Source organism: Marmota marmota, unplaced genomic scaffold (genome assembly GCF_001458135.2).
Source record: "Marmota marmota marmota unplaced genomic scaffold, marMar, whole genome shotgun sequence".
Classification (NCBI taxonomy): Eukaryota; Metazoa; Chordata; class Mammalia; order Rodentia; family Sciuridae; genus Marmota; species Marmota marmota.
The window spans coordinates 43,546,958-43,569,531 of NW_026000005.1; the positions used below are offsets into that span (position 1 = coordinate 43,546,958).

At 40.9% G+C, this 22,574-nt stretch overlaps 1 protein-coding gene across 3 annotated transcripts; it reads right to left on the reverse strand.

Moving 5' to 3' along the window:
- Nucleotides 1-1,187: 1,187 nt before the first annotated feature.
- On the reverse strand, nt 1,188-21,901 carry Slc19a3 (solute carrier family 19 member 3). Of its 3 annotated transcripts, none has more exons than XM_015481484.2 (6): nt 21,816-21,901; nt 9,642-9,793; nt 6,139-6,952; nt 4,696-4,888; nt 2,991-3,132; nt 1,188-2,381 (listed from the first exon to the last, which is right to left on the reverse strand). In XM_015481484.2, exons 2-6 carry the CDS (start codon nt 9,789-9,791, stop codon nt 2,223-2,225), a joined length of 1,458 nt encoding a protein of 485 aa, XP_015336970.1. In that variant the 5' UTR covers nt 9,792-9,793; nt 21,816-21,901; the 3' UTR covers nt 1,188-2,222. The 3 variants fall into 3 exon arrangements, with proteins under 3 accessions (XP_015336970.1, XP_015336971.1, XP_048664615.1); XM_015481485.2 differs by lacking the exon at nt 21,816-21,901 and adding an exon at nt 18,766-18,847; XM_048808658.1 differs by lacking the exon at nt 21,816-21,901 and adding an exon at nt 17,642-17,864.
- Nucleotides 21,902-22,574: the final 673 nt, after the last annotated feature.

A 22,574-nucleotide genomic window follows, 5' to 3' on the forward strand; every position in this document is an offset into this window, starting at 1 on the left:
CAGTTATCCCACTCCTTGGCATGTACCCAAAGGACTTAAAATCAACATACTATAGTGACACAGCCGTCAATGTTCATAGCATCTCAATTCACAGTAGCTATAACAGAACCAATGAAGGTGTCCTTCAATAGATAAATGGATAAAGAAAATGTGGTATGTATACACACTGGAATATTACTCAGCTATAAAAAAAGAATGAAATTTTGGCATTTTCCTGTAAGTGGATGGAATTGGAGGCTATCATGCTAAGTAAAATAAGCTGATCCCCCAAATCCAAAGGTTGAATATTCTCTCTGATATGTGGATGCTGACTCACAGTAGGCTGTGGGGAGGGAGGAGTGGGAGGTTCACCTGACTGAAGGGGAGAAATGGGGGCAAGTATGGAGGGATGGGAATGGGAAAGACAGTAGAATGAACTGGACATAACTTTGCTGAGTTCATATATGAACACACAAACAATGTAACTCTACATCATATACAACCACAAGGATGAGAAGTTGCACTCCATGTATGTGTGATATGTTGAAATACATGCTACTGTCATGTATAAAAGGACAACAACAACAGAAATACATGATTACTATATGAACAACCCAAGGTAGGCTTTGTATATTTTGGCTGTGATCCAGGATTGAAATGGCAGGAAGCAGACTGACGATTGTAATGTCCTCATTAGAAATCAGTTTGGTAATATTTTATGAAACTAAATTACTTTCCCAAACCCTTTTATACCTGAGGTCATGATTATAGGATAATTCTGGTAGAGTGACTACTGGGTGAGTTCCATGGATATGCTGGACAAAGGGTTGATTCACGTCCCAGGCAGGACAGAGAGAAGACCAGGATTTGATTTATGCTACTTGGAACACCATTCACACGCAGTTTAGTGTATGAATTGTTCAATTCTGGAATTTTCTTCTTACCAGACTGTAGCTGACCCGCCTGAAATGAGGGAAAGCAAAACTGGATAAACGGGAGCTGCTGTGTTGAGTTTGGGACTGAATATTATTTTCAGTTTAGTGAATGAGTTTTGAGATTTCTAACGAAGTGTGTTTGAAATAAAATCTTGCGTCAGTGTTCTTTATTCCCAATGTCTGACTGCCAACACAGTCTCCACTGTAAGTTCCAAATGGCAGATATGTTCAGATAACTTACAGCAGAATTCCAACAAAAAATTAGACTCTTTAAAAAATTTAGATGCACTTTATTTAGCACAAGCTCTGCCTTTTAAAAATTAAGTGTTCCTGGGATGAGGGTATAGCTCGGTGGTAGATCTCACGTTTAGCCTGTATGAAGCCATGGGTTCAAATTTCCAGCACCAAAAAATTAAAAAAAAAAATACAAATTAGGTGTTTAATTCCCCCAAGTTTATATATATATATTTATATATATAAATACTGCTAGAACCCCCTGGAAATTCCCTATACAGTTTCTATCGTAGATATCACACTGATGCAGCATTACCACATCTATCTGAGGTCATGGTGGGGAGGAGGCTCCCTGCCTCTCCCAGGCCACTGAGAATTGATGTGACTATCTTCCCCTGGACATGCAGGGGTATACAGAGCTATTCCTGAGGTAGAGTTTCAACACAAAATCTCAGCAGAGCACAAAATAAAAAATAATCATGAAAAAAATTAAATTGGCAAAATTATCAAATCAGAGCTTGTGAATAATACTGTTTTCAAAGTCCAAGAGCAGCCCTTAGAAATGGGACCAGATCTTGTTATTCTATCAGAGAACTGCAGAATTGAAACAGAGATATACTCACGGGAAGAGGAAGAAAAATGGCTCACCAGACAAGACAATGTCCCGGGTGTTGACTATTTAGATCCGATGAGCACCTAAGCCAAGCAACAGCGTCAGCACAGTTAGTATGTCTGTTCAATAACAGGGACATCACCTCCAAGATCATGGTTTGTTTCCATGCCGTTTGCATGTTCTTACAAGTGACTGGAACTAGAATTTCCAGTTACTGCTATTCAAGGGGGTCCCCAACATGGGCAGTTCGTCTGTGATGAGTCCTGCTGACTACACATAGCTCAGCCGGGCTCACAGACATCTACTTCAAAGCCGAGCTTTTGTTGTGGTTTTGAAAAGGCTCCCTGGAGCCCGTAGTTGCAGACCCTGTCGATGTGTGGCCACCCGTCTCAAGCTCTCCTTCTCAAAAGCCTGCCTTTCCATTCACTGATTTGAAAACCACCACAGTTGATGTAATAAGGTCAGAGCTTTGTCGCCATGCCCATGTTCCTGGGTTCCTCTGGTTGTGGCTGAGCTGGGCTCTGTACTTCCTTTCGGCATTTGGCAGAGTAGAGAATGTATATGCTTCTCATCAGGAAAATGCCAGCGATGACTGCAAAATAACTCCCGTAAACTAAAAACTGGAGAAAAACGAATAATTAGCCACATATAAAATCTGACCACCTATGTCACTGACCTCGTGGAATGATGCTGTCAGTTTGCTTGGATGATGGGGTAACTGAGACCCAGGATCTGAGGATGGGTCATGTTGATTAGACAATCCGCTCTTCTATCTTAGAAGAATCAAGTGTGAAAATATAAACAATTCAGGGATAGGGAGGCGCTGGTTTGGAGGCAGATTGTCTAAACTCTAATCCCAGCTGCTGTTATCAATAGTGAAAGCACATTAGATCCTACTGATTTATCTGGGTGTCCATGTTTGGAGGCTGGAATAGTGCTTTGTGCTATGTCTCAAACTCTTGGCTTGTGCCACCAGGCCTGACTTACGTGCAGTGTCTGTAAGGAAGAATTTAAGACCCCAAGGCTACTTCTTACCTCCCTTACCCAGGTAAATATTGACCATCATAGTGTTATAATATAATTAAGGAATCGTGTGTTTTTAAGTTTGCCTAGCCAAGGAATTTAAGAAATCAAAATATTGTTAGCTGTTGAAGAACTTTGGAGGTAACCTAGTTATTCTACATTCCCAGCAACTACATGAGAAGGAAAACAGAAGTCCTGGAGCTTACCTGCGTGGTGACTGGCAGGTTGAGCCCTCTCTGATCCACCACAATCACAGTCATGACAGTCTGAATCACCAAGGCAATAAAGGTGTTCATTCCGAACACCAGGGCATAGCGCTCCACGCTTAGGTTCACCGCGATCTGAAATCTATCATGAGATGTCAGACAAGTATTTTAACCACAAGATACAGGAGAGTCTTACCTTCAAAAGCTAGCAACTGGAGAGAACACAGTGTTGTTAATTGTACTTCTTGTCTAAATCCCTCAGTATACACGGACAGGCAGAGCAAAGGAATTAATATCATTAAAGGCTGAATTAAGGATAACATGGGAAAAGTCTTCCTATCCAACTTAGTGTGTGCCAGAAATTAAGCCTGAGTGTTCTAGATTCTCATAACATTGGCTGTCATCTGATCTTAGATACTGTTTCCCAGTGATTTTTTTTTTTTTTTTTAGTATTATCTGTTTACTGCCAATTGCTGGCATTGACAACTTTGGTGTATGAATTATTCTTTGGAAGATCTAGACCTTGAGTGCTTGTACAATTGATTAAATCTGAATTTAATTTGTAATTATATAGATTTTTAAACTCTTAATACATTCTTTGAAATACAGGTGAAAGGCTTTGGTCTTTGAATTTTTTTTTAATGTAAAGAAAAAACATAGTCCTATCTTAAAATGTTTACCTTAAAAAACCACAACAATAAAAACCTCCAGACAAGAGTTTGACCCATTAAGCCAGGGCAACACAGGGGAAAAATAAACTTGCCAACTTGTTTCTTCTCCTTCCTTTGTCCCATGATGCTTTTCCTGCAGCTCTAACTCAATGTCTTGTCAATTGTTTATCAAAAACTTTTCACAAGTTAAAAACAAATCAACCTGATAAAGCTGCCTCAACTTTTTTCATGCACCTTGAAATTCAAGTGTTTCTCATCTCTTTAGTTACTACTAAAGCACATTTCCTGTATCCAGCTTTAACTATACTTATATGAACCATATCATTCTTTAGTAATTTTATAAAACATCTCTCTGAAAAAAAATGCGAAGATTATAGGAAATTCTATATCCCAGAGATGTTCTTTGAGAAATAATTAAACACCATTTGGTTCCATGTATCAGGGCAACCACATGTTTCTTTTAATATTTTTATCTACTTTATTTCAGTATTCAATTTTTTATAACTTTCCCGAGAATATTTGGTTCACAGAAAAGTATGTGCTTGGAATTACTAAAGCAGCTAAATGAGATAAGGGATGAAATCTAAACTTAAGCATTTAAAATTAAATCGCATTATACCTTGTTATGGAAAATTGTTAGAAATAAAAAATAAAACCCTGATGATGTACCATTGCTTGTGTTTTATCATGAAGAATTGCTGGAGATTAAAAAAAAATCACTGAAACCAGACAATGTATCATTGCTTTTGATTTAGAAGGTAGCAGAACTTTTTCCCTGAATGACTAATCTGAGCAACATTCAGATAACAAATGGTTAAACGGAAAGATGACTTGGTTGCATTGGGTTTAAAATTAAGTAGTTTTAATATTGCAATTAAATTTAATATTGCAAGTAAATATTGCAATCATTAAATGTCACAATTGATTGCAATATTGTGTTTTAATTCAATATTGCAATTGATTAAAATCCTTCTGAAGTTCTCAGAGGAACTTCAGGAATAGAAGAGTGGAAAAAAATGCTTGGTAATACTCACACTGCTATGGTTATGAGAAGCATATAGCTGGACTTGAACACCAAATAGCCAGTGTAGCACACCCAGATGCTGAGTGTGTAATGCATGAGGAGCAGAGACCCTGCACTAACCGTGGAGAAGATGGCCAGAGCCATCTCCCCCAGGAGATCCCAGTTGATTTTCACATAACCCACTGCGAAGGCAGCCAGGGCCCCTGAAAACAAAGCACGGGGAAGATCAACATACTGACTTTGCACACAGAAACCATCAACACACCTCAAACACTCAGCTCTTGAGCAATTCTGAAAGATGAATACATTGCTTTCACCAAAATTATGTGATCTATCTGAATGAAGATCTATCCTTATTCATCCAGGTTTTCTTCTCTTTTCACTTCCTATTTTCCCAGTTACTTTGTCATACACTTTAAATTAGTATCTATAACATACCAGGTATTAGACTAGGCAGAGGGTCCAAAAAGGTTCCTACTCACAGCAGGAAGGTTGGATAATTGACAAGAGATTGGATAATTGATGGTAATTAGGGTTAGTAATTGTGGTTCTCCTTAACAAAGTGAAAGGCATTTAAGTTTCAAAAGACTGAAAATTGATGAATTAATTTTCCCATATGTTATCTAAGAATGGGCCATATCTACAAAGGAGTATTTCCCCCAAGAATTTGGAAGGTAGGAGCAATCATTCCAATGAGCCAATTTGGGCACAGTTTTGGTTTTCAGGAGTGACACTGAAGCCCCCCCCAAAGATAGACAATAACAAAACAAAGACCACATGAGTTTTCTGAAACTTTTTGAATGAGGGTGTGGAAAAACCTCACTTCCTAAAAAATATCTTCAAAGCCTCATTTGACATTTAAGTTTCCATTTAAAAGGCTGTAAATATTTATTGTAGAAAAAACTTCAAAGGCAGATTTCTCTCTGATATTAGAGTCTTGACTCTCACACCTCTTCCACGTCTTATTTTTTTTTTTTAAAACAACATAAAACTACTTTTAAAAATTGGTGGTGTATAGGATTGCTGGGATGAGTACTAGTTAGATCATTGACAAGACTCTTTCAGTGAGATTTTGGAAGCCTTAATGTATTTTCTAAAATAATTAATAAAAACTCATTACTTAGGCAAATCTTTTTCCTTTTGATATTAAAAACAATTCTGAAAGAACAGGGAATACTACCTCACTTGTCCAAATGATGAAATGGAGCCTGAGGAATTCAATAACAATTTATTTGGTTCTAAGGTCTGAGATCTCGAATTACTTTTACCTATACCCAAACATTAAGTAAAAGGTTATGATACTCCCATTTTTCCAGAATATTCCAATCTTGAAAAAAAAATTAGCATGCTTCTGAACAGAGCTAATTATTTACCACTCTGGAAATGTTTAGTACTAGGAGAAATGAATTTAAAATGTAGCCCATCAAAGGAAGATAAAGTGATGTTTACCTACCTCCAAATGTTGCAATAGCTTCTACTGCTCCATTATAGATGGAGGAATCTTGGGATGGGGCCTTGTCATCCCACAGGATCTGCACATAGTTCAAAACCTGGTTAAAACCTGCTGTGGAAAGAGCCCACCACAGGGACCAGTAGAAAAGACGCTTGGAGGAGTAGCACTCCCGCAGATCCTGGAACCACTGCACGCATCTCCTCAAAGCCTCATGTCTGGGCTTGGGGCTGCTGGGCTGGCTCTCCTCCCCACGCCTGGAAAGGGTGCCTGCTTCTTGGTGGGCTGCTTCGTCACCTCTAAGGGCCTCCTCTGGGATGGCATTCTGTCCTGGTGTCTTCTGAGGAGCTGGTTTGCTGGGTTTTGCATGGAAAAACATGCTCTTCTTGGGCATTGGCAGAAAGAGTGAGAAGAAGAAAGCCACGGAGACAGAGGCCAAGGTGGTGACGTTGAGGTGGAAGTAGGACACGTTTGCCAGGGAAACCAGGAGCTGGGCCAGCACCGAGGCCGCTGTGTAGGCCACCAGCGTGACACTCCGACAGTAGCCGCTCACCTTCTGGTAGTGCTCTGGGCTGACCACACTGTAGATGTAGGCATAGTAGGCCACCTCGGTGGCCGAGACCAGACCATAGACAAATTCAACAAGCTGCATGATCTTCACTCCTTGGCCAAACAGGAGCAGCAGCCAGGTGACGATGAAGCTTATCCCCTGTAAGACGATGACCGGCTTGTAGCGGACGTAATCAGTGAGGACAAACACGGGGAGCAGCAGCACCAGGTAAGAGTAGGTCCAAACAGGAAGGATCTCGTTGGTGATCTGCAAAGTGAGACACAGCGTGACCACGGGCCCGGCCATCTCTAGGGGACCTGCAGTGAGCATCTCACTTTCCATAGCTCACCAGATATTCTTGTGGAATCACATGATTGAAAACAGATTTTTAAGGTAACCTCTAAAAGATATTCCCCTTTCCCATGGGGGTCCAAAAACAACCAGAACCTTTCCCTCCACCAAAGAAAGGTGGGGGAATCCTATCTAACTTATATACTTACACTATCCCAGTAGAATATATTGGGAGAGTGGGTAATCAGAATTTTATTTTATAGTAAATTTAAGTTTTAATAATAAGTACAGTTAAGTGTATTAGTTAAAAAGCTACCCCTGCCCCTTTGGTTTTCCAAGTCTTAAAAAAAATAATTCTTTTTTTTTTTTTAGTATTAGGGATTAAACCCAGATGCACACTACTTTTGAGGTCCCTCTAAATTCAGAAGGTTGGCCTTGAACTTGTGATCCTCTTGTCTACGTGTCATGACTCACTGGGATTACAGGTGTGACTACCATCCGGGCTCCTTTGTTGTCTGAACTGCTTGGAGTACTGAAACCGTTATCCCAAGTGATTTTACAGAACAGGCTTGCCTTTCAGCCCTGCCACCTCACCACCAATAAACCCGCACCAATCAGCCCTCTAGGTGGAGCCACCCATAACGTTTTCATGGCTGTGGCTGGAGGTGGAAAAACCAGCCCAGGATACTTTTCTAGCTGGTGGGGACATTTTCTGGTTGCATTCATTATAAAGAAAAAGAATCTTTTTGGGGAGAGGGTACTGGGAATGGAACTCAGGGGTGCTTAACCACTGAGCTACATCTCCAGCTCTTTTTATTTTAAGACAGGATCCTGCTAAATTACTTAGGATCTCACTAAGTTGCTGAAGCTGGCTTTGAACTTGCCATCTTCCTGCTTCAGCCTTCCAGGTTGCTGGGTTATGGGCATGTGCCACCCAAGTCCAGTGAGACAGATCTTTTAAGTAAGAGAATTTGGCTTTCTAGGGAAGGAGGGAGTGCTGGGAGAGAAAGCTGTTAATGTCTCACCTGCTGCTAAATAATTTTTTAAAAATTGTTTTTGGTTGTACATGGACTCAATACCTTTATTTTATTTATTTTTATGTGGTGCTGAGGAGAGAACCCCAAACCTCATACAAGTTAGGCAAGAGTTCTATCACTGAGCCACAACTGCAATACCTACTAAATAGTTTTAAAACTGAATAACAACCTAAAGAAATATGGAATGTGTCACTTAACAATGAGGACATATTCTGAAAAATGCGTCACTGAGCACTTTTCATTGAGAAATTTTCTTTGTGTACTTACACAACCCCAAATGGCATAGATTACTACATGCCTAGTATGACGTATATATGGTATAGCCTATTGCTCCCAGGCCATGATGAACAAAACACCAGGAGATTAAATTACATTCAAGAGAAAAAGATGTGGTCAAGAGATGGTGGCAAACAGGAGATACGTAAACACACACAAGCAATAGAGATGTATGAGGCTGCTGCTGGTGGTCCCGGGCATGCTATTCCATACTTGTCTTGTTACAAGTAGGACTATATTCTAAAACAGTGATTAAAAACCACAAAGTGGTAAATGCATAAACCAGGAAGTCATTTATTATTATTAAGAAGTATTAGGGCTTGGGCTGTAGCTCAATGGTAGAGTGCTTGCCTCGCACCACATAAAAATAAACAAAGATTTTTTAAAAAGAATTATTATTATAGCCAGGCATCACATACATGCCTGTGATCTCACAAGTTTGAAGCTAGCCTGAGCAACTTAGTGAGAGTCTCACTCACAATAAATAATAAAAAAAGGGCTGGGGGGTGTGCTGTGGCTGTGGCTCACTGGTGGAGTGCTTGCCTAGCACATGTGAGGCACTGGGTTTGAGACTTAGCACCGCATACAGAAATAAACAAATTAAATAAAGGCATGATGTCCATCTACAACTACAAAAATAAATAAATAAATTTAAGAAAAAGGGCTGGGGATATAGGTAAGCGGAAGTGCACCTTGGGTTTAATCCACAGCAAAAAGGAAGGAAGGAAGGAAGGAAGGAAGGAAGGAAGGAAGGAAGGAAGGAAGGAAGGAAAAATACATATACTATATATGGTACACAATTATACACATTATATTTTTATATGGATGGCAGGTGGTAGATTTGTTGAAACTCACATTGATACAATCACAAGAGTAATGCATTGTGCTGTTACTTAAATTGGCTATGGTATCACTAGATGAAAGGAAGTTTTCAGCCTTTTCAGCTCTGTTGCAATCTTATGGGACCACCATCATGTAGATTCTTCGATGACTTTGTTATGTGATGCATAATTATATTTAAATTTTCTATTAGATATTGTTTATACCCAGCAGCCTTCCAGTTTACTAGGACTAGAGCCTGTGCTTAGAATTGACTTTTTTTAGGGTAAGTATAATGAAGTCAATAAAGATCTGAAAGGTTCCTATGCATTGAGACTAATGTCAGGACTATTATACAGGTAATGTGCTTGGCTGCCCAGTTTTGCAAATGTGAGGAGGAAGCATAACTCTATTGTGTGACAAGTACTATGAAAATGGAACTCACTGAGGTTTTCAAATTAAATGAGACCTATGTCCTTGTTCAAGTCCTGTAAAACTGAAGTCCATTAAGATATGTATGTGTATTAACTTACCTCTGTGCTGGTCAGGTTTTTACTTGGTCCAGATAAATATGGGATAAGGAATGGTTCTGAGGGTCTCATCATGGAGAAAAATCCAAATAAACAGAGGATCACAGTGGGATAAATCCAGGAATTGCTCGGTGAAGTTCTCAAACAATCCATGGCTAATCAAATGGAAACAAAAATTAAGTAATTTCTTTCTTTCTTTCCTTTTTTTTTTGGAGGTGCTGGGGATCAAAACCAGAGCCTTATGCATGCTAAGCAACTGTTCTATCTCTGAGCTCCATCTGGGGACCCTCTACATGTTTTATGAAAGGCTAGAGTTTCATCCATTTGTGTTGAAACAAAAAGGTGAATAATAAATAGGTGTTCTCAAATGTTGCTCAGGTGAGTCAGTCATGCCCTCCTCTGTCAATTAACTTCTTTTTAATTATCACTGAGGGAAGCAATAATGGTTATAAGTAGCTAGTAGTTATTGATAAGCAGTGGGCCAACACAGGCACGAACCTAAGGAAAACGATAGCCAGTGGACTGGTGTACATGGGCCAGGTAAAGCACTTCCAAGAGAACAGGTGGAACTACTCCAACCTTCCACTCCCTGCCCACTCCACTGGGCAGAGATTCCAAGACTGTCAGCACAGGGCAGCGTTTGTTTATTCACACGTTCACCTCTCCACTGCCTGTACTTGCCTAGCATTTTGCCAGACACAGAATAAATACCCAAGATATTTGTTAGGTGTGTCCCATCTTCTAAGAATTTATAATTCTTCAGTTAAAAGATTAAACTGGACAAAGACCTAACTTGCTGACTTTTGTCACTGGTAGGCTATTACTTTTTTATTTGTATTTTATTTTGGGGGGGCACTGGGGCTGTGAATGCTGGGCAAGCCCACCACCACTGGCCACACCTCTAGCTCTTCTGCTTTTCACCATAACTGGGCTCTTCTCGAATCCTGCGGTTTCACACCACTCAATGTGGGCAGGTAGTCAATTAATACTTTATACTTTTTCCTAGCATAGAAATTACCTGAAATTCAAACTTCAGACATATAACACAAGAGGCTCTCATTTGTCATCGCACAGCAAACAAACAAAACTAGCCTTATTTTATGGTGGCTGAACTTGAAAACATTTGTTTTGTCTTGATGATTACAGTGTGTGCAAGAATGCTCATTCCTATTCCTTCATGTTTGAGATTCAGCTTAATTGTATTTTTTGGTGGTCCTGATTGTGGTTAACTTCTGAAAATATTCACAAGAAGGAAACTAACCTGTTGTAGGATGCTTTTCTGTGTATTATCTTATCAAAGCCTCATAGCAACTATAAAATACATCATTTCCCCAAATTCTGAGTTGACTGTATAGAAAATCTGTGATGTTCAATGACTACATTCAAACCACATGGTTAAGACCTGAAGCCAGGGGTCCCCAGCTCCCATCAGGATGCTCCCACCACTCCACTGGCCTCACTCCTGTGGCCCCTCGTCTCTGCTGCAGGGGGTAACTAATGACACCCTCTTTTCACAGTGAGGAAAGGAAATGTTTTCATAAACATGTTCACATGTTTGTGGCTTAATCACATGTGTGGCTTAATCTAGAGAGCTTCCAGAGGCTATGAAGGTTTGAAAGTGGGCCAGAGAGAGGTAAAAGGGTGCTTTTTCCAGAAGAACTAGTCTCCTGGGTGGAACTCCAGGTGTCCAGGCATAGGATCTTGCTGAGTCACGCCACAGCTTGTCACCTACCCAGCTTTGTCACAACGTGGCTCCAAACAGATGCATAGTTTTTCTCTTAAGTTAAATAAGGTAAACACCATTTTTTAAGAAACAGTGTAGAGAACAAGATGATCAGATTTTGGAACCAGGATTGTGACAACAGTGAACAATGATGACAGTGTAAAAGTTCTGTCCAGGGAAAATCGGGGTTGATGATCCTTGGCTTATTCCTTCACACCAGAAGTCATGGGCTTTCTCTTCTTCCTGGGATGCTGCTGGGTTTGCTGGGAGCTTCTCACAGGAAAGGGCATCCTTGCTAGTCAATTACTAAGGTCATCTTTTGAAGGGTGATCTTGATGGGGTGGTATGTGCTGACTCTACATCTGGAACATTCTGTCCATCTATGCTGACCATGGATTTGACAACCAACTCCAAGTCATCTTCTCCATGTATCTCAGAGACCTAGGACTACTCCCATGGTTGCTGGCTGTCAGAAGGCCCCCGGATTACTTAACTGTTTGTCTCCTTATGCTCTGGATATTGCTGCCCATCTAGATATAGCTGAGAAGGTTAAGCAGAAAAATATAACAAATGTCCCCTAGAGAGTGAGCCCCAGGAGGGCAGGACCTATTGTCCAGTTCACTACTGCACACTGAGTGTCTCAAACAGTGCCTGATACATGGTAGGCCCTCAAGGAAGACGCTGAATAAATGGAATAAACAAACAACTACAGAATGATTGGTTAAGAACAGGCAAGGTATGGGAGCTGGGGAAGGCAGTACTGCAGAAAGGATAACTACCCCAACCCCAACCCCTGCCCCACTGAGAATAAGAATAAGTGCTGCCTGGTTTTCCAGAGTGAGCTTCTCTTTCAAGTTTCATCAGTGAAAGACCAGGGAGATCCTCGATTCTGCAAGAGTCTTGCAGTTCAGTTTCTCATCTGTAAAATGGGACAGCAACCTTGGCTTCACCAAGATCATTAACTCTCCTCCGGGGGAGCTTGTAGCCTATGGTCTCACTAATACATGGAAGTCATATCTGTCATATTTGTCACCATCTTTCATTTTTATATTTTTTTAGCAGTTGAGATTGAACCCAAGCTGTTCTATCACTGAGCTAAATACCCCAGCCCCTTTTATTTTTTATTTTGAGACAGGGCCTTGCTAAGTTGCTGAGGCTAGCCTTCAACTTTTGATCCTCCTACCTCAGCCTCCTGAGTTGGTAGAATTAAAAGCATGCACCACTGAACCTGGCTTTCTGCTACTTCTAACCCAGTGACTGTGACCCACAAGTATGTTAGTGTATATTGTGACCACATATGTATGTTTATATATTGTTAACCTAAACAAAAGTTGCAGAAAAAAACTTAACTATACTCTGTAATGCCTTCTGATATTTACTATTTTTTGCCTCATTAAAAAAAAAAGTGTGCTTGCAACTCACTGGATTTCTTTGACACCACAGTCTGAAAAACACAATATAAAACAATGGAATTGGAATGTTGCAGATACCGCTGGGCTTTCTTGATATAAGGTAAGAGGAAAGATTAGTGAGGCTGGAATTAGAAACACTGAATCCAAGTCCAAGATCTGATGTGAAAACCAGCACAATTCTTATTCCCTCTGGCTTTCCTTTCTCCTTTGTTTGCAGGAGAATAGTAACTGTTTCTCACCTTATGAAAAAAGCCACAGCTCTCCCACCAGGTACCTTAGTGTCCTACCATTCCATATCCAACTCTATTTTGGGCATTTCCAAACAAGGCCACAGATTTTTATTGCTTCCCTATTGTTCTTTGAAGAATGATAATTTCCTTGCTAAGATATCTAACGCTACTTCATTGTAAGAGGCTCAGATTTTTTCTTTCTCTCCTATAAAATGTAAAATTTATTTGTATTTGACTTGGTTCAAGTTTGCCTGGAGTGACTTCTCACTACTTTGTTTTCATCTACCTTGGGAAGATTTCTTTTTATGTCACCTCTTACATGCTTGTAGTTTCTTGGTATAAGAGTTCATTTTATTCTCTTCTCTTTTTCCAATTATTACCATGTTGTTGACTTTTTCCACTTTGAACCACTTCCTTTAGTTGTTTTTTCCTTTCAGTAAGAAATAATACCATATTTGAAACTAACATAATTCTTTTTTTTTTTTTTTTTTTTTTGNATATATTGGGGGAAGCATATGTGCTTAATTGAGAACTTAAGTCAACTTGCACCTTATCTAAATTTCAGATATGGACAGTGTCTTATTTCCTAACCCTTAGGTAACATGTGTTTATATACACAACAAAACTCTATGGCTGCAGATATTTCTAGGTGTATTCCATTTGTGTGGAATAGGCAACTATTAAAAGCCAAGAACTGCAGAAACTGGCATCACAGGAGGGCTTCCAGAAGCCCTGTGTGGGGGGAGGGTTTCCACCCAGGAGGAGCCTTAGCTGATTGAGTCTTTCCAAGAGAGGAGGACAGTGGAAAGGAATCTCTTCTTCAAATCCCCTCCCCTGTTTGCTTAGAAGACATTGTCAGAATCAACCCAGATGCCAAAAACGTTCAAGGAAACTGTCTAGAATCCCCAGTCTCCACCCAATTCCAGTCCAACCCTTCTGCACTAATCACTCTAGCCCTCTGAGACAGGGTGCCTGACAGGGCACCCAATCTTCACATTCCTCCCCAGAGCTTTACTGCAGTCAAATGAGAGCAACAGCTTGATCATTTAAAATAATAATCTTACAGCCTCAAAATTCCAAAGGGTTTGGGCAGCTGAGTCACAGACATATGCAAAAGATGTCACTTGTCCCAAGACACAAGGAGCCTTAGTGTGTTCTGAACATATTTACTGCCTGCCCCTGCTTCCCTGGTACTGGGGATTGAACCCAGGGGCACTTTAACACAGAGCCCCTGCCTCAGGCCTTTTTTGTATTTTACTTAGAGACGGGGTCTCACTGAGTTGCTTAGGGCCTTACTAAGTTGCTGAGGCTGGCTCTGAACATGATCCTCCTGCCTCAGCCTCCTGAGCTGCTGGGATTACAGGTGTGTGCCTCCATGCCTGACAACTTAATTCTTACATTGACTGCAAGATATACTCATTGGCCATCTTAATTCTGTAGTATGGGGGGAAAAAGCTTTCTTCTTCTGTTTTGAAAATAGAAGAAGAAAGCTTTACGTCATTGCCAGGATCCCAGAAGTGAGCTACTAGAGAAGGTTAGAGCACATTTACTAATTCCACTGCTGAGTTTCCTTTAGTTAGCTTTAACTTACAGAGTTATTGTGTACATTATACCCTTCCCCAACTCGTGCACATAAACGTCTTCAGGTGTTGACCACGTATATATTGGGGGAAGCATATGTGCTTAATTGAGAACTTAAGTCAACTTGCACCTTATCTAAATTTCAGATATGGACAGTGTCTTATTTCCTAACCCTTAGGTAACATGTGTTTATATACACAACAAAACTCTATGGCTGCAGATATTTCTAGGTGTATTCCATTTGTGTGGAATAGGCAACTATTAAAAGCCAAGAACTGCAGAAACTGGCATCACAGGAGGGCTTCCAGAAGCCCTGTGTGGGGGGAGGGTTTCCACCCAGGAGGAGCCTTAGCTGATTGAGTCTTTCCAAGAGAGGAGGACAGTGGAAAGGAATCTCTTCTTCAAATCCCCTCCCCTGTTTGCTTAGAAGACATTGTCAGAATCAACCCAGATGCCAAAAACGTTCAAGGAAACTGTCTAGAATCCCCAGTCTCCACCCAATTCCAGTCCAACCCTTCTGCACTAATCACTCTAGCCCTCTGAGACAGGGTGCCTGACAGGGCACCCAATCTTCACATTCCTCCCCAGAGCTTTACTGCAGTCAAATGAGAGCAACAGCTTGATCATTTAAAATAATAATCTTACAGCCTCAAAATTCCAAAGGGTTTGGGCAGCTGAGTCACAGACATATGCAAAAGATGTCACTTGTCCCAAGACACAAGGAGCCTTAGTGTGTTCTGAACATATTTACTGCCTGCCCCTGCTTCCCTGGTACTGGGGATTGAACCCAGGGGTGCTCTACCACTAGGCTACATCCCAGCCCTTTTCATTTTTTTTTTTATTTTGAGACAGGGTCTTATTAAATTGCTCAGGCTGGCCTGGAACTCACCATCTTCCTGCCTCTACCTCCGGAGTCACTGAGATTACAGGCATGTGCCACTGTTCCTGATGGTTTGCTGGCTTTTTATAAGGGCTATTTCGAAGGACATAAATGAACAGCCAGATGAAGGATGGACGACAGGAGGAGGTATGGGGGCCATGGAGCGCCAGTGCTTCCCTACAAGGGTGCCAGCCCACCAGCATCTGTGTGTCCAGCAGACCAGCTCTTCCATGCTTATGGTTCAAGGGTTTTCAGACCTTGATCTCCAGCCGCCCCCACCCCCACTTCCTGGTATTCAAGCCCTCTAATCTGTAATCACTGGGTCTCCCCAGTGACTAGTTCTAGGGGCCTCACTCTAAGATAAGCTCATTAGCAGAGATCCAGTGTTATCCAAGGGTCATTGTGAAAAACACAAACATTCCTACCACTCAGGAACTTCCAAGAGTTTCAGCTTTGTGAGAGAAACCTGGGAAGATGACCAAACACTGCATTTTTCCTAGTAGTTACATTTTCTAAGGAGTCCACATTTTCAGCTTTCCATACTGCCAGTCAAGCCTCTCATCAGACAGAAGCAAACTAAAAGTCTGATTACTAAAAATAAAAATATTTGCTTTTAGCTGATAGCAGAGTATAACAACAATTATGCCTTTTATCATCTTACTATTTAAAATAGAGAATTTAATTTTGAATAAAACATCCAAATAAAGCAGAGTTGCAGTCTGCTTAACTCAAGGCAAGTTGCAGGAGGAGGCCTGGGTTAGTAATCCAGGCAACTTAAAGAATGAATCATAAAAGAAGGGGAGGGAGGGAGGGAGGGAGAGACAGGACTACGCTATCAATTGGATTTCACAGCTATTCATCCAGAGATACCCTTTAAAACATGTTAAGGGAAGGTGCACACTTAAAACTTAGTGCTGACATTAGACAAAAGAACTGTGTCCAAATAAATAATGAATTCCTAAAATTCAACAATAAAAGATGAGCAAAAGATCTTAATGCTTCATAAAATATAGTGAATTATCAGGAATCACAAGGTAAAATGATGAGAACATCTCACAACCACTGGAATGGCTAAGCACAAAAAGACAAGCAACCAAATGTTGGCAAAGACTTTGAGCCACTGAATTTGTATACACTGCTTGTGGGAATGTAAAATGGTAAACAACTCTTTGGAAAATTATTTGCAGTCTATCCAAGAAAATTCGTATATTCACAACAGCAAAAAAACAAGAAGCAACTGAAGTGTTCATTAAATGGGGAATGTACCCAATATGGTGTATATTAACAACTAATAGCAATGAGCAATAAAAAAAAAACAGTGCACTACTTCAAAAACTTGGGTGAATATTGAAAACAGGATATTGTCCCAAAGAATCCAGACACAAAAATGTACATAAAGTCCTAAAGCAAATAAAACTAATCTATGATCAGTTTTTGCCTGGAGTAAGAGGTAGGAAAGAACTGATTGCAAAAGAGCACAAGGCACTTTTGGAGGTGATAAAATGCTCTGTATTTGATTGTAGAGAGGGTTACAAACTGCTGTCCAAAGTCACATGCTGCATGCTTATAATGTACAGTTTATTATTTGCAAATCATACCTCAACAAAGATTATTTAATACACGGAGCAGAACAAATGAATGTTAAACACCATTCTTCCTAAAAGAACCCAGACACAAAGAAGACAAGCTGTATGATTATATTTGTATCAAGTCTCCAGACAAAACCACAGTACTTTATGCTGATATCAGAATTATCATTTCTGAGATTGGGGGTCACTGACTGAAGAGGGAAACTTTTGGTTTGATTAAATCGTCTATGTTTTGATGGGGTAGAGTTACATGGATATATACAATTAGAAACAATGAAACTTAAAGTCTGTATCTATACCACATGTGACTCACTCCTCATTTTAAGCAAATGCACCCTTTCCCCCTACACAACTCTCTCAACTTGGACTTTCGCTACTGGAACAACTATGAAGGTTAATCTCAAATTTCAGCACAGGGCAAGACTTCTACATAATCACAAAACAGAGCAAGATCTTTGAATCTGGGTCTGTCCCAGAAAGTTTAGATTGGAAACAGTGCCCATACATCAAAGCTAGGACAGGCTAACAAGTCTAGCAAGTCTGGCCAAGTAGAACACTCTTTAAATTAATTCAGTGAGAATCGGTTACCTGTTCCTCCTGTGCGCTAAATTTCTCTCTCTCCGTAATCAGAATTGGTGTCCTGACTTCAAATTGAACTCCTGCTCTTTCCAGCTGCCAGCTGCTGCAAATCCCAGTCACAATGCCCCTTCTTCCTCTGTCAGGAGCCTTTCCTCCTCCTTCAGAACTGACCTGTCACAGCAAGATCTCCCACCCCTTTTCCAAGGTTGAGTCCACGCCCTTCAGCAACCACCCTCTTTTGGAATCCCAAAGGAAAAAAACAGATTCTACAGCTACACGGAGGAGACCTGGATGCTCGGTGGGGGAGGGGGAAGACCCTTCCTGAGTGCAGGGGGTGGGGAGAAAGGATCACAAAGGTCTCCAGAACTTTCTCGACATGACCATTAGACAGACACTGAGTCTGAGCGAAAGAAGATTTAAATAGGGTGCCACAAACCCGCCTGACTAGTGCCTCGGGACCAGACTGCACTTCCCGCAGGAGAGGGTGAGAGCTAGGACCGGGATCCACCTATGTGTGCAAGAAGGAGCAAGGTCTCCACGCACGATGTTGAAGATCCTGTTTTCAACAACATCTTCAAGGTTCAACAGTCTCCATCTCTACCCCCGCTCCCCCTTCTTGTTTCTCCTCAGCCCCCAAATCTGCCCAGGAACAACTGTCTGGCCAAGCCCTGCTGGCAGCTCTGGACTGCAACAGGCTGGATGATAGAGTCGGGTGGCCTTGGGTCTGACCATTTCCCAGTGCACCAGCCACAGTCTGGCAGTTTGGAAGGTCCAGAGCTGGGGGTAATTCTCCCGGGACTCCCAGAGCCATTGCGCGCCTCTGTACTCACTGAGGCTCATGAAGCGGGACATCTACCTAAGCAGAGGACTTTAACACTCCCGCCTACAGCAAGACACCCGTGGCCGCCCTCTCGGAGATTAAGCCCTGGAGACTCAGACCCACAGTGACACCTGTGGCGTGCAGAGGCTGCAACTGTGAAGAAGTAGGGTGCTGGGGCGAACAGGGTCCTGCGCGCGGGCTGTGCGCCCTGGGGAAACAGCAAGTGAGCTCATACTCGCTGCACCAGAAGTGCAGGGCATTCTCCTTAGTCAAGATTCAATTGGGCATCGTGCCCAAGGGAGGGCAAGCTTACCGGCAGCTGGCCCCTGGTATAAGCCATTCCACTCCGAACACAAGGTGCTCTTCCAGCCTGGGAGGTTCCATCAAACCATCCTAAGAGATTTTACGTGACAGGAACATCATAAGATCTCTGTAGCCTTTAACCCTGGCTTTTTTTTTTTTTTTTAAGTATGTAAAATCCTGTACTAATTGTACCTATCCGTTCTGTTTCTCTTACCATCTTCAACACTGTGGTACACTCTCACCCTCTCTTTTCTTGCTCATCATGACACATCAAGGAAAGAAAATTACAGACCAATATCCTTGATGAACACAGAAGAAAAAATTCTCAATAAAATATTAGCAATCTGCATTCAAAAGCACATTAAGAAGATTGCACAACCTGATCAAGTAGGTTTCATTCCAGTGATGCAAGGTTGTTTCAACCTATCAAATTAATAAATGCAATTCATCACATGAATAGAAGCAAGGACAAAAATCATAAATCATCTCAATAGATGGAGAAAAAAGCCTTTGACAAAATCCAGCACCTATTGATGTAAAAAACACTGAAAATGTACGGATAGAAGAAACATACCTCAGTGTCATAAAGGCTATATATGACAAATCCAAAGCTAATATCATATTGAGCAGAGAAAAACTGAAAGCATTTCCTCTCAAATCAGAAACAAGACAAGGACGTTTACTCTAACTATTCCTATTCATATAGTTATAGAAACTCTAGCTAGAGCAATCAGGCAAGAGAAGGAAATCAATGGGATACAAAGAGGAAGAGAAGAAGGCAAATTTTCTGTTGCTGACAACATGCAATACTTTCTAAGAAAATCCAAAATGTTCCACCAGAATACTTCTAGAGCTGATGAACAAATTCAGCAAAGTAGCAGGATACAAGACCAATATACAAAAATCAATAGTTTTCCTATAGCATCAAAAAACAAAACAAAAAAAGAAAGAAAGAAAGAAAGAAAGAAAGAAAGAAAGAAAGAAAGAAAGAAATTATTGAATTATTGCTTGGGAATAAATCATCTTACCAAAGAGGTGAAAGATGTCCACATTGAAAACATAGAACAATGAAGAAAGAAATTGAAGAAGACCTTAGAAGATGAAAACCAATCTATATTGCATTACATATATTCAATATTCCTGTTCTAAAACTGTATCCATTATTTGGATTCTCCTTCCATCTGACTGTAAAAACCTTACTTGTTTCCTCACTAATGAGCCTTTAACACATGTTTATTTTTATACTGGCAAAGGAGTCATGACTTTACCTTTTTAAAAATATTTTAAGATTTTCATCATGTCTCCAGCTTACCCAAATAAACTCCTATTTATTCTTCTGAATTGAAATTAGTTGCTACTAGTTGTTAAATTATTAAATCAACTTTAACATTTTGATACCTCACTGCAAACCTTCCCAGCCAACTTTGAACTCCAGCCTGCGTCCAGGTTTGGGTTTGCAGTGGGCAGTGTGGTTCAGTGGAAAGAGCCTGACTGTGGAGTCTGACACTCACCTTTCCTCTGGGCTCCACCCTTGCTTATGGCATGTAAGTAACCTTTCCAAGCCTCCTTTTAAAATGCAGGTGTTTATACCTCCATCACAAGACAGTCTTGGGAAGTGTCAATCAGGTTCTTAGCAAATAATAGATACTCTATAAACCTTCTTTCCCATTCCTTCTCATGCAGGCACACAGTGTAAATTCAACCAGAATTGGTAATTCTGTGCAAAGTCCAGGGACAGTAATCTCAGAAAGGTACACAGTAGATAACTTTACCTTAGCTGCTAAGGCCAAGAAATTCATCTTTGACTAGTTATACTTGTTAAATCAAAGATATAGGAGTTCACTGTTTCAGAGGAAGCTCCCTAACTTAGGGTCTCATAGAGAGGCTACAAATAAAAATGGAGTCACTCAAGCCCAAGTTCCAAGCTGAAAGTAAGTTGTTGATCAGAATGAAGTTCCTTCTGCTTTAATTCTTCCATAAAAGAAGTAACCTGAAATAACCTGATGCTAGCTAATCAGTTGTTTTTCTGTTCTTTTGCCTTTGTCCCTACCTGCTAAAGGACTTTAACTTGGCCCATGGATTCTTGGTTTTGTTTGTGCTTTCTTCACTCTTTCTCTGCCTCAGCCCATTGGAACACTTACTCCATGTTACAGTTAAGTGTTGAACTAGAATACAAAATAAAGCCAATTAAGACCACAAAGCTAAATTGCAGTAATTTTGTACTTGGACATTCTTGAATTACATTTGCGCTACCCAACTTCTTGTTCTGTTATCAAATATGACTGAACAAAATTGGTATTTCTGTCCACTTCAGCTACTTCTAAGTGTGAAGAAAAATATATCTGGAATGTTAGTTATGTTTTGGTCTATTTAAAACAAATTCCTTAATAAAGAAACACATTTTGCCTAAGCAGAAAAACTGGGTTCTAATATTGGGTAAGAACCAATCACCTCTGTGAAAGTAATTTTAAAAACTATTATTTTCTTCATCATTTTCAAACTTGAAGCGTGTCATAGGCTCCAATCTTCATGCATTTTTAGCTAGTGACTCTGACCTGATTAATAGATGTCATAAATGTTAATTGATGATCAAGTATCTCTTCCAGGAGTGTTACTGCAAGACGTGGTTGTGTTTTCTTTTAGTTTCAATCAAAGCAGCTCTCGATTGAGTCTATGTTCTCTTAATCTCACATTCGTCTTTCTTTTCCTCACTAGAAAGGACCTCTGCCCCATCTTCGGTTTGGGATTTGGAATTTTGCGCTAAAATTTCTTTTCAACTGAAACCTGTGAAACAGGGTGTGACCCTGGGAGTTGCTGATACTTTGACCAGAGTCGTGGTTGTATTTAATCTGCTTTTCCAGATGGTTGCACGGGAGAGTTCCAGCCAGACTTGGCTGGGCGGGACCCAGCCCCAGGGCCGGCAGAACCCAAAGGGCGACCGCACCGGCAGGCGCTGGCCGGCAGGCAGGTCCCGCAGAACGCAGCTGCAGTTAGCCCCAAACTGAGAAAGAGGGGAGAGGGCTTCGCCTGGGGGCGCAGGAGTTTCTCCAATTAACTCACCCAGAGATGTTCCTGGAGAAGCGGTGTCGCTCACTTGCCCCCAACAACCAACCACCGGTGGCCTTAGGTGGACCCAGGAGGTAAGGAAGGCGGGGGCGGGGCCGCCAGGGAGCCCTGACCCGAGGCCACGCCCCAACTTTGCATATGCTAATTTAGGTTCCTAGGCCCAACTTAGCTATGAGCCCTTTTTTGCACAGAAGAAAGAAGTAAAGCTAATAAGTAGATAAGCCTGGATTTTAGCTGGGACATCCTGGCTCCAGAACCAAAGTTTTTAATCAGTGTGTGTGGGTGTGTATGTGTTTAAAGGAGGTGGGGTGGGATGGCCCTTTGAGAGTCTTTGATACAAATAACTCATATATTAAAGTAATACTTCTTATTAAGCGAAGTTTTTTTTTTTTTTTAACATAAAGTTGCTATTGATTAAATGGAAAATTTTCAAGTAACTTTTTAGCTATCTGTTGATGGAATTAAAAACACTCTAACCATAGACATTGACGGATTTCAACTGGTTACTAGCAGAAGTAATATTGGTGAAAAGTCCTCCAGGTGTCTTGCATACCTGTTCCACTGGTTTGGATTTTCTGTGCTCACCCTCGGATGATTTATGAGAAGTCCGTAGATTACTGAGCTACTTGTTGTGCAATGTGTTGTCTTTGCAAATTACTGCATTCTCCCAGAGAACATTGTGAAACTTTGTGAGAGCTGAAGATGCCCTGATTTCCCCCAGACCTCTCCAAGAGAGATGATCTCAAGTGGGAT